The sequence below is a fragment of the Eurypyga helias genome, unplaced genomic scaffold (assembly GCF_000690775.1).
Source record: "Eurypyga helias isolate BGI_N326 unplaced genomic scaffold, ASM69077v1 scaffold1862, whole genome shotgun sequence".
Taxonomy (NCBI): domain Eukaryota; kingdom Metazoa; phylum Chordata; class Aves; order Eurypygiformes; family Eurypygidae; genus Eurypyga; species Eurypyga helias.
Genome location: NW_010235200.1, coordinates 35010 through 47929, shown reverse-complemented (window position 1 = coordinate 47929; position 12920 = coordinate 35010). Strand labels below are relative to the sequence as shown.

The 12920-nt window shown below is 40.0% G+C and overlaps 1 protein-coding gene across 1 annotated transcript in view; it reads right to left on the bottom strand.

The window, feature by feature from the left end:
* FER1L6 (fer-1-like family member 6) overlaps positions 1-12920 on the bottom strand; it is a gene marked incomplete at its 5' end in the record, with an annotated part of 67715 nt that overhangs the window by 22404 nt on the left and 32391 nt on the right. The window contains 8 exons of the mRNA XM_010146658.1: positions 494-625; positions 1730-1845; positions 3579-3618; positions 3749-3871; positions 5344-5528; positions 5721-5904; positions 7054-7215; positions 9356-9466. Coding sequence (XP_010144960.1) covers positions 494-625; positions 1730-1845; positions 3579-3618; positions 3749-3871; positions 5344-5528; positions 5721-5904; positions 7054-7215; positions 9356-9466 — 1053 coding nt within the window. The remainder of the gene's footprint in view (positions 1-493; positions 626-1729; positions 1846-3578; positions 3619-3748; positions 3872-5343; positions 5529-5720; positions 5905-7053; positions 7216-9355; positions 9467-12920) is intronic.

The window sequence follows — 12920 nt, the reverse complement described above, 5'->3', positions numbered from 1 at the left end:
AATGAGTTTAATCAGTTCCTCTAAACTACAAAGTGCTTGAAATCCTACTAATATTATCCATGCTTTGAACTACATTTTTCAGATTGCCTAATAGTGCTCTGAATCAGACTGTGCAATTGTTTCCAACGGGAGTAGCTGTAAGAGCCTCCACTTAAATTACTGAAATTACATATAAGGTGCTGTATCTGATAGTGCAGTAATAAGGTGGCATTAGCAGAATCTGGAATACATATCATAACTCTTCTTCCCCTTCTGTAATTGGAAACATTTTTGTAATTCCTTGTTTCAAAACAGCAGTGAACACCTGGTGCTGGATGCTGCTTTCATCTATCAGATAATGGGAAAGGAAATATATGACTCTAGATGCAATAAAAGAGAGAACTCTATTTACAACAGACTGACGTCTTTTTCTTTCATCTTCAGTATACCTGAAATATGCATGAAAACATAAAGTCTCTAAATTCTTACCCATTTAATCAACATTAAAGCTCACCTTAAATTTTCCTATTATTCTGTCTTCAGAGTCAGCATGAACTTCATCATTAGATTTTCCTCTTAAGAGCTGGAAAGTTTTCACCCAGTCCTCAAAGTTATTAAATTCACTCTCCAAGTCTCCTTCATAAATCTTTGAAAATAGGAGAATGCTTATTTTTTTTGTGGTGCAGTGAATATATTTATAGTAACTTTATTATTACATGATGACTAGAAATCCATTTTGACTCAAAGTACAGATTTTAATAAAAACAATGTTTTGCAAAAGTCCTTGAGGAAAATACAGTTAATTCCTCACTTAAAACAGGAGCAGATTTGTCCTTAACAAAAGTCCTTCCCAGCTACTGGAATAGGATGTTAATGCAGTAGGTAGAAGTGGCTCTAGAAGGGTCAGAATGAACATTTATAAGCACAATGTGGATGTGCTGCTCTTTGCTTCTGTTTCCCCTCTGCAGTGTACCCTGGTGTAGTGACCCATTCTGTTATGTTTATGTGTCAGAACATGACAGCAAAGCAGACACTAATAAAGTGCTGTGGGGACAGAGCTTTAGGATAGGTAAAAAGACCAAATAATTTTTTAAAGAATATTTTTTTCTTTCAATATTCTCCTCCTGTAATTTATGAAGTGCTACTCAGTGTGAAATAGAAGGGCCTAGATAGTGCCATCGCTTAAAAAATGGAAACAGCAGTTTCAAAGACTCCTTTATTCAGCTACAGTCTAATCCAAGTAGTCCTAATATTTTCAAACCTCCTCATCTCTCTGGTCATTTTGCATGACCCATATAGTTTTCTTTTAATTTCTTCTGTCGTTACCCAGGCAAATCTAAGGTGAGCTGAATGTTACTTCCCCATCAGGGAGGATGCACTAGCAACTGTAGCAATGCTTTACATGCTCTTTTTTTAAGTCATTCTTAATAGGCTATAATATTTCCAACAGTAAATTTGGAATTTCCAAATTCAGTGTTTTACAAGTAAACAACAAAACAGAATTTTCACTTAGGTCTCTCAGCGTGTGTCTATACTGGTAAATTGAAGGTCTAAGGCCAAGCAGGCCACATTCACCCTATGAGACCGGTTTTCCTCTGGGCCCCATGTGCTAATGTGCATTGTCACTGTCACTCTGTGTGTTTTATTACTTTCAAAGTGCCTGAGATAAATGTAAGGAGGGTATTGCTAAACTCAGCTTTCGGGAGACAGTGAAAAACAACCTCACTCCTCAGCGTTATTTCTGTTTTACCTGCAGTGTTGCTAGATTTGCAGTTTCTTTCTGTTTCTTTTTCAATGTCTTATCCTTCTTCTTTTTGTCTGGATCCTCTTCTATGATCAATGCAATGTGGTCAAAAGTCTGCTTACCTGCAGAGATTTCATGGCATCATATAGGTTATTAGTGGACAAAGCACATCAAATGCTTCAGATAAGGCTGCAAAAGACATTCTGAAGATTCTCCCTCGCTCCTTCTCCATTCATTCTTCTACTGCCAAGAACAGGGTCCTCTCTTTCCCCACTACTCCTCCCAAGCAGAGAGGTGCCATTTCATCCTCTTGGAGACTAACAATCTACATGATGAACTTGGTGGATCAAGTGGGATGGTGTCCTTTATCAACCCTTCCCTGTTGGCCATCTCCTAGAACGCCCTTTTCCTTCCTCTCTGATACCTCTCAGGCGCAAACTAATAGACTTTAACAGCTTTCTCATAAAATTTAAGGATTATTTAAAACTGTAAGTCACCATTTAGGCTGACTGGTACTTCAGATATGAGGTGATCCAAGTAATTTTCTGCTCAAAGGCATCACAAAATAGAGTGTATGTCACCTTGGGAAAGCTCAGGGGTATTAGAAATGGGAGGAGGTATCTGACCAGTCCCAAGCCAGACTCCAAACACTGAGAGGGGACTTCCCAACAAATAGAGGGTGAGGCCTCAAAAATGGCACCGAGATGGTTCAGTCCCTTGGCTGAAATTTGGATTTTGAGTTCACGTTACTTTCATTTCTCTGATTAATTCATGTATGTATCACTAAATATTTAGAAATATATGTATGTATATATTATGTCAGTGCTGTTCTGCACATATACTGCTTATCATCATATGTGAAAATATGTAACAAAAACTACCAGAAGAGACTTTACAAGATATCAAGTCATCAGTCAAAACCAATATGCCATGATTGTCTGAATAGCATGTGGGTGAATGCCAAATAAATTTCTAATTGTAAGTGAACATCACACCTTTTCTATCTAAGTATTTCCTCCATGCGGGCAAGGGAGTTTCACTCAGAAACTGATCTCTGCCTTATCTCTCAGCAGACCTCATGATCTCTGAAACACCGCCAGCTGCTATTTCCAGAATGATACCATCTGACATTTAGGTTGTGTCTTCCATCCAGAGCAATCTCGACACCACCTTTAAAATAGAAGTCACCTCAATTGCTGTTGAAGTGCAGTCAGCTCTGGCATGGGAAGTTTAATTCTGAATAGCAGCTCTGTGTAAACAGTAAACATTCGTTGTCTTTCCCAGTCTGCTCAAGCAGTCACATTTGTCCAAACAAACAAAAAAGTATTCCAGAGCTCTGATTGTGGAAGGACCCATAAACCATGGAGTATACATATATGGAGATGTATACACATATACAGAGCCTGTTTCTGGCCAATTCTTTCAGGTTCTTGTGCAAAAGATTTTTTTGCTAGAACCTGAGCCAGGCACAAAGCTTTTCAGCCATGAAACTAACACATATGACTATGGACTCTCCTAGCAGAAGCTGTCCCTGTATCATTGATCTTGAACTGGATTAAAAATTGAGAGAAGCTTCTTTTTCTGAATCTGTTACAAATGACATCTAAGGTTAGGATAATCTCCACCTCCTATCACTTAGGACTTTGTGCATGAGATTTGAACGACAGGAAACTCATGTTAATCCAACACTGCCTGTGAAGTTTTAACCTACCCACCATCTAAACATCTTTAGAGGAAAGAATCCCTTATACTGGCACTACTCTGTTACCAGGTATTATTTGTTGGTGGTAAAATAGTAGAGAAGCAAAGTATTAATAGTACAAAATAATAGAAAAATGCAAATAATATACTTAACTGTCTTCAGGTTTTCCCTCACTGGAAATAATTCCTTTTGCCTTTCAAAAGAAAAAGATGATGGACAAACTTCTCATTATGAATGTAATACTAGAAAAAATCATTCAGCAGTAAATCTACTTCTACAACATTTCTCATCCATGAGAGTTTTGGGCATGCTGAGTGACATACCTTTTGCATTTTGAGCACAGAAGCATAGTATTTTGACCACCAGTCAATAACATTTTCAGCTGATTCATCTGCAATTGTTCTTTTTCTCTTTTTTGTTGAACGTCGGATGGATTTTTTCCTATCCTACAAAAGCATGAGGAAAACACTGTTGAACTCAAGAACTGATTAAAGCTAATCCCCTGACTCATGACATCAAGCATGAACAGATGTATATGAAGAAAATTTCAATCTCCAATAGCTAAATAAAATGCAATATGAATTAGTGTCTCAATTTCATTCCAAAACACTTCATCATGATCATCATATTATTAAAGCTATCTCTACATTACCCACTGATGATGCCAAAACTTTGAACATTTGAGACATTGCTACATAGAGAAATAAATAATCTGTATAGCGTAATAGATAAATAAGTTTTAAGGGAGCTAAACATTCAGGTACAAATCAGTTTCTTCCACTTAAGTCTGAAAGTATTTTAGGAACTGCCATTATTATTTTATTGCCTTCTGAAAGGAGAAAGAGTGCCAATAGTTACTGCAATTTAGCTGTTTTTTTCCTACAAAAAAAGTTAAAATTGGATCCTGAAGACCACCTGCTCATGTGGCAAATCTTACTAACTTATTCTTGCCTAAAGATTGGCATTTGTTAAATAGAGTCTTTCATCCCACACCCTTACAGAGAGTTGTCAGCTTGGCTGGGGAGGCTGGAGCAAAGATAGATAATTGGGAATGATAGATAAGTGGGAATTATAATTAATATGACAGAGATGGTTGTTATGGTGGTCCCTCTAGGACTCTTTACTTAATATACTTAGCTGTTGTGCATAAAAATAATTCTGTACCAAACAAAAGATCCAGACAGGTTTGTACCTCTAGGGAACAAGACATCCCTTCAGTTTCTTTGACATCCTAATCATTAAGGATGCTGGAAACAACAGACCACTGAAACATCAAAGGTTAAAGAAACATGATGTATGTAGCTGCAGAAACAGCTTCTGAAATGAAACTCACTCCTGCATCTCTTCTTTTTATAGTAATTAATGACAGAGTGATTGTGACAGGAGGAACTACAGAGAAAGGAGCAGCATGTGCATCTGAAGAAGAAATAATGTGCACAGTTTAGACCACATACTGTACTGTAAACACCATGCTGACCAGAAAGACGTTGTTTTACTGTACTTTCCTATCTGCCTCTACCCACAGACTGATACCAGTTTTCTACTTTGACCATAAGATCTTTTGGAAACACTTTCTGCTCCACATTTGTACAGCATCTAACACAAAGGGGCTTTCATCCCTTCCTGAACACCATGGACACAGCAACAGTCATTCACAGTGAAAATTTTGGAATTAAGTGGATCTCAAGGCCAGAAAAAACCAAAAACCCTACTGCTTCAGTAGTGCTTACCCATGGGATGAACATCCAGCACAAAAAGAAAGAAAGACCAACATCTATTAGTGGAAGTAATGAAATTACATGGGGTCAAAGCAGCATTGCCGACAACATAGCTTGTGAAGAGATCACAATTTTATAAGGAAGCACTAAAGTCTACAAGACTGTACAGAAAGATGGCTAGTGGCTTCAGCTATACCCACCTTCTGTTTTCTCTCTTTTCTTGGTTCAGAGGCAGAGTGCTCTGGTTCAGTGGCAGGAAGTGTTGTGAGATAGGGGTCTGTCTCTACCACTGTACATACACCCTGCTCCACCTCGACGTACATGTGATCGGCTAAAAATGGTTCTTCTCGGGATGACTCAGCAGGCTGGGATGGCTCAGAGGTAGCTGAAACTGAAACTTGGAAAGTTAGGTAAGACTTTGACAGAAATGCTATCATCACATTTGGTGATCATCAAAGGATCATATTAAGGGTTTGACCCTACACACAACACAATAAGGCATGTTTTCCAAGTATGTGCCTAGCGTTAAGCCTCTGAGCAGGTCCTTTGTCTTTTTATTTGGGGTCAGGACATTTACCTTTCTCAATTTCTACAATGTCTAGTCTGTTTGGTGTATCTTGAGGACCCAGCTGGGTCTTACATAGGAATTGCTTAAGGCAATTGATGGTGTGCGTTCCAACAAGAGTACTCCTCCCAAATGCTCTCCAGTCGACAACGCAGATGCTTAGTGGTGGGTGCAAGAGTTCATTTTCAGGTAGCTCCTAGTGGAGAAGGACAGAGAGCAGCACGATAATCATGAGCGAATATGGAATACGTATAGAGTATTTGCTGTGCACAGCAATAAGACCACTACTTTTCCCTCCTTTCTTTCTATACTCAAAACACAAAATGCATGCAACATAGGCAATATAGCTCTGCCCAGAGTTTCCTGCAAAATCTGGAGAAAGCGTTGTCCTTAAGAATACAGAGTGGACCATATGGACTGTGTATATGAGTTGAGTCCCATGTTGTCATACACAAGCATCTCTTGTTAGAATAAACTGGGAGAATCAGGAGTGTTCAGAAGGAATGAATGCTATATTGGAAGTTATGATTCTTAATGCCACTGCTGCTTTGTTGGAGGCTATTAACCCTATTTGCCGCAGTTTGCGCAACCATAAAATGTGGACACTGGGTGGTTACATGCTTTATAGGATGAATTACAAAAAAGAAAACAACTCTTCGGACATGTGATGTACAACAGAGGCTAAAAACACTGTAGCAATCATATTTCAGTATCCAGGATAGTGTTTCGATATCCTTACACCTTATCAATAAACAACTTCTCTTTTGATACTAGCAACCAGTGCAAATCGAACAGATTATTTTTTTCTGATGCTGACCTTTGTACACTGAAAGCACCATCTCTTATAACCCAGCCAACAGGCGATAATTAAATTTTCAGCCCAGAACATCAAGTGTTACAATATGAAAAGGTCCAGAGCTCATGAGTCAGAAATGATCTATCTCCTTAATAGCCTGGTAACACACAAAGGAAAATTGAAAGGAGTGAAAGAAAATAAAGGAAACTGAGCACTACCCTGCAAAATGGGAAAAGAAGAGGAAAAAGTACTAAAAGTATCCCTGTTATCTGCCAACAAGTTCCAACCTATCAGTAAAAATCTGATTGCAACATATTTCCTTGTCTACTTGGGACATAACATGAGGAACATCATCTTCTTTTACCACACATTTGTAGCAGAAGTCTTTTAAAGAACCTTGAAAACAGTAGCTTTTGCATAAGAACTGATGTCCCTTAGTATTTAATCAAGATACAAAGAAAATCATTTGACAAGAAAGGAAGGAAATTAGTAATTAACAACTTGTCTAACCAAAGAACAGACAGACAAGGAGCAGCATGTTGTACGCACCACTTCAAACCAGTCTGCAAGACCACTGAAATTGGGATTTTTCTTGTAGCTCTGGATGACAGAAGATTTCACGCCTCTCCCTGCACATTCGATGAGAACCTGGGGACGATCTACAGAGAGGAGCTGGACTTTCTTCAGCTCTCGAACACCCCAGAAAAGGACCTGTGGGGGGCAGAGAGAAGTGACGGTAGCCTGAAGAGACCTCTCAGTCCAGGAGAAGCCACTGCTTGGATCCGACTATGAGAATAAAACAAACAAATCAGATATCCAAAACCCACCAGGATTATGGTGGAAGTTAAAGCAATTAATTACACCCGTTATCAAGGAGTTATTGCCAACAGCAAGACATAATAACCACATTTGCAAAAGACATCTTTTCAGAAGGCAACAGGAATGAACAGCATCTGAACAGCAAGAGCTCAGTTTCTTTAAAGTGTCAGAGCTGTTGAAGGAGTAAACAGACCCCATACAAGCAGAGGTGATTAACAGGAGTTTGCCAGCTGAGCTAGCTCTTGAGTCTGGAATGGGTGGCAGGAGATCTCCAAGCAGCTTTCCCTCAAAGGACTGTAACTCTGGTCTGGAGGACAAGAAGGAGACTAAGTCTGTAAAATAGGTGTCTGGAGGAAAAACAAGACTTTACACACTGGGGAGGCCCTGAAGGAGAGGACCAGGGCAGCAAGAGATGGTTACATTACAGTTGGTGAGATAAGCAATTAGTCTCATGACTGAAATGAAGACTGGACCAAAAGGGAGCATGAGGAGCTTTGTGGACAACTTGAAAGCTCTCAGCACTGAGGATTTGTGTGATTCAGGGAGCAGCAAGGAGCACTGGAGGGGCATGAGGATCAGTGAGATCCTGCTCTGTTGTTGGTTCCCAGTCAAAATTGGGGCGCACTTCTGCAGTTACAATGGCTCCATGACCTTCTCCACCAGTGTGAGATATAGTTTATAATACCTTAACAAAAATAGTTGCGTTATATTGATTCTGTGTAATTTCCTTGCTGCATACCCTTCAGAGTTCATATTTTGCTATATATACATTCACTGCAACTATAAACCTGGTCTTTTAGCAATTTAAATGTGGGGATCTGGATGCAGCTTCCCAGATTTTAAGGTGCTCAAGATATCAGACTGAGCAGTGGAGTTGTCCTGGGTTCCCTCCAGAGCCAAGGGAGACAGAGATGCACTTCCAAAATATAATTTAATCTATTTAAGATCTGAATCACTCTGGAAGGGTGGCTGCTCTGCTCATCTGCCCAAATAAGAAGCCTATAGTGAGGATGCTTCTAAGCTGGGTGCCTCAGAGCCAGTTGGGATGAGTGTCACAGCAGTGTAAAATAGAAAATGTACAAACAGCACAAAGCAATTGTACTGCAGGGGCAGCAGGAAGGCCTTCATAGCAAATACTTAGAGGAACACCTGCGTTTAAGGATTTAAGTTGTCCCTCTAGCATCAGCAGAGTTGTTCATGGGCTTATCTACCTTGTAGAGTTTGGTGTAAAAAAATACTGCTAAGAAAACAGTATTCTTTTCTATGTACAAAGAACAAGAATTTAACTCAGTGATGTAGCAAAGCTAAGAATTGTTCGTCTCCTTTTCAGCGACTCAATTGCTTGATCTTTCAAGGCAAAGCTGGAATTGCTTCTGGGCTCCTGAGCAAGTATTTCTGGGGAAGGGCCACCAGGTTATGCTAGCAGGGTCTGACTTGGCACAGCAAAATAGGCAAATAAGCAGCTGGTGTGAAGGCTGAAGGATGAGTGACAGTGAGTAGTGAGGCTGGGCAGCAACCAGGTGTTACATGGACATGAAAAGCTGCCACATTTCCCAACTTTCTAACATAAGGGAACTTTGGACCCCAATGGTGCAAGAGAAGAGGGCAGAGGAATTGCAAACCATTTGTACATAGACAAGAGACATTGGTTGGCTGAATTGTGGGACCCAGAAGAAGCCTGGGACGTGGCTGATGCCGAACTTCACTGCTCAGCTGCAAGGGGAAGCTCTCCATCTCCAGCAGACACTTCTCTCAGGTCCATCAGTCACGCTCTGCCATGGGAGCAGTCCCTTCCCAGCAGGTCAGGACTGAGGCGTAGCCCTTGCTGGCCTCAGGTGGAAGCACTGCCTTGCATTCCCAGCCTCAGAGAATCAATTTCATCTGAGCTACCACATTTATTTTGGAATCCAGATGATATTTTACATGATTCCTATTGATCAGGATTTTAAAAATCATCATCCTTTACCATTACAGTTCAATAAGAGAATAATAGGAGCTGAGATTAGAAATAAAAACATTCTAAGTAACTCACCTCCACTCTGTACTTGCTTAAAACAGGTCGGATGTTAGATGGGACCGGATAAATCTGGCCTACATCTGGGGGGTCCACCGGGGGAAGTCTGTCTGGATCTGACTCAGGAATCTGAAAAATGAAGCAGTCATAACTTAAGCTAGTTTTTGGAAGAATAAAACCAGTCTCAGAAGTATCTGTGAATGGCACACAGAACACATGAATTTAATGCAGTGTTACAAGACACGTTACAGAGCAGACAGGTTGTGCTGTGAGAGGAGTGTGACCTGAATTGCCATCTGTCCTGCTGTGATGCTAAAACATTTGGCAGGAAGAGTATTCAATAGATTGTGTTAATGCACCTTTCTGAAAAAAAAGTCTCCTTTGTCCTAGCAGGACACAGTCTGCCCTAAAGACATGCATGTACCGAAGCACAGTAATTCTATTTACTAAAAATGGAAAGCATGGAAATTCTATTTAACAAAAGTCCTGCTTAGAAGACTTTCACAGGAAAAGCCTAGATCTGATTCTAGTCAGAAAAGGCTGGTGAACAGACAGTACATGTCAGCTAAACCAAACATTGGTCAGACAGACATGATGCTTGGCATCCCTTAAGGAATAGCAATTCTGCATTATTGCATACTGTCACAATTTGAGAACTGGCAAATCACATCTCCAGCATGAGAGCTGGCTCTTCTCTGTGCAGCTACTAAAATCTCACAGCAGACAGCATGTACGTTCTCTGCGTGTGACTGCACGTAAGCTGCCCCGCGTTCTTATTTGGGCGTACGGCAGTGTGAAGGGCGGGTGGGAGGACAGCATGCTCCACTGCAGCTCCACTGCTCCAGGCTCTGCTGCCTGCTTGGTTCACCTCTGTGGGAAAAATCCCTGGCTTCATTTCCCAATCCCTTCCTAATGTTCAACAGTGTATTTATGACCTTCTCAGTCCATGCAGGGCAGATCTGAAGCCTGGCCTGATTTAGCAAATTTCTACATAAACCAGCTGAAGCCAGCACCTTCCTACCAGAAGCTCAGGCTGTGACAGCAGAGAGAGGAAGGGACACAGGTTTCACAGGTGAGCTAACAACCTACAGACCTCACCTCAGCTCTCACAAGAACTACAGTACCTAAAGCGTACTGTACATACAGGTTCCGGGGAGAAAAACCCACAACTTCTGGAGTGCTTCAGGGTTCCTGAGCTAACTTGTCACTGCTGAAAGGTGAGGCACATGAGATACAGCTGTCAAAGGACCTGTAAAGTTGAAGTCTTCTGCTTCATTTAAGTAGGCCATCTGTCTGTTATTTGCAGCTATGTACAGTTCTGTGGGAGTTTAACTAGCATAAGGGAGAAAGGATGTGTTTCCTAGTACCTTGTAGGTGAAGGAGGAGATGGGTGGTAAACATATCTTCTAGCATAACACCTGCAGCATATGCAAGTATTCACATAATTAACAGCAATAATATACATGCACATGTTTACTGCCTTTTACTAGTAAAAATCCAAAGCAATTCATTTAATAGACTTCATGGAACTTCAGGCCAGAGATCTAGGTCTAGTTTTGTTGTTCCCCAATGCATCTGGTTTCCATCAGTCGCCTCTGTAATGTTGTTTTAAAAGCCAAACAGAAACACACAACTTTGTGAACAATATCTGTCTGTCTAGAAATCCTCCATTTAGCTTTAATTATATTCAGAGCTTCAAACTGTATATTAACTGACATTAAATGTTCAAAAAAATGGACCTGATAGCAGATTCACTGGTACTTTTAATTAAACAAGAGGTAAAGACCACCTGAACAAGACCACATACCAGATGTCATATCCCTGCACATAGTTCACGTCTCAGTTCACCGACTTTCATTGCATTATCTTGGATACTTATGATGGCTGATGAAGACTAATACATGAATGTGTGTGATACTGTGACTTATGCATATGTAATTTCTAAACTGCACCACTTCGTTCAATTTTTTTTTTTTTAGACTAGAACACACACCCAGCTATTTGTGTCTCCTCTTGCAGCTGTGAGAAGGGATTAGTTCCAAAGGACACAGCTTAGGAGAGGAAGGCTGGTGAGATCTCACATTTGAGGACAGAACCACCTAATAAAATTTTATTAAACTGCACTCCAGGACTGCAGTACCCAAGACTGATAACAAATCAAGATTCCCTGGATCTTCACTTTTATTCTTTTTATGTATTGCTGTTAACTGAACAGTTCTCCAATTTATTGAAAGGTCCACAATTTTCCAAGATCTAACAACCCCTAGTGGAGTTGAGAGTGTTTCTGTATTACACCGTGAAACTCTTAATTTCAGAAAAATTAACTTGGTATAACTCAGAAAGGACTTTACTTCATGGCCATAATGAAACTGCACAGAACAAGAGATGAAGAATGATCTAGCACTCAAATGACAGAAGAGCAAAACACTCACAAGGTGTGTTTACAAGGGGACTTTGATCTTTTAATTAAAAAAAAACACAAATCAGTAAATCATGAGCCCACTTTGAGCAAAATCAAGACACCTAGTATTCATTAGTCTGTATTTTGTTTTTAGTCTACTATTTTTCTAAATACTGGGATGCTTTGTTATAAGAATAATTTTATCCCTCCAGCAAGACCCAGCATAATAGCATTCATTTTGAGAAAAGTTTTTACACAACACTACTCCAGCTCAATCAAATGGAACCTACAGATCGGAGTTATCGAGCACAGTAAGTTATGAGAAATGTCACAGACTCAGAACAATAATAAATTAGTGATGAAAGATTTTTGCTTCCATTCTCACACAGAGCATCACCAGGAATCCCCTGATTCAGCACATCAGCTCTGGGAATGCTTTGAAGCCTGGCAGGTATTTATATACATCTTTTCCTGAAAATTTCTTTAACGTCCATATTGCTATTATCTGCCATGTCAGATGCTTCAGAGTGTTGTCACTGAGAAGAATAATACAGAGCATCAAAATAAGGACTACATGATCTTTACTTACAGTTCTTGTCAACTCTCTAGAGAAGTCTTAGGGGTATATTTGGATATATCACCGAAGCAGTGCTTCTTCCCTTATACCAAAGATGGCAAAACAAAATACAATGCTCTCCTTGTTCATCAAAATGTGGATTTCAATTAAAAAGATGGGAAATGGTATAGGCTCTATCCCTAAGTGCCCACCATGACACACAACTGTTCCACAGTGTTGTATTTCAGGCTTTCATCAAGAACATAATTAGCCCAGCATGCTTAAAAGTCTGTTATATCTTGAGGATATCTGTAAAACATGTTACAGACTTTCACATTTTCCTCCTTTCAGATTTCAGAATAAACTGCTATAGGTTTTTGGCAGAGAGAAGTTTCCTCTAATTGGTGGGTCGCAAATTCCACAGAAATTCCCTGAAATCCAAGGCATGATATACCCAACTCATGCATCTGCCAGTTTAGTCCCAGGGGTAAGTTGAATTTGCCTTTTGTCTCACAGTTGGAAACCAGTGCAACATTTCTTTTAATATGTTAGGGGTACCTGAAAACTCAGTCTCCCTTATCCAACCCTTATTATTCACTACTTACCTTTCCTAAGCATGAAAGCAG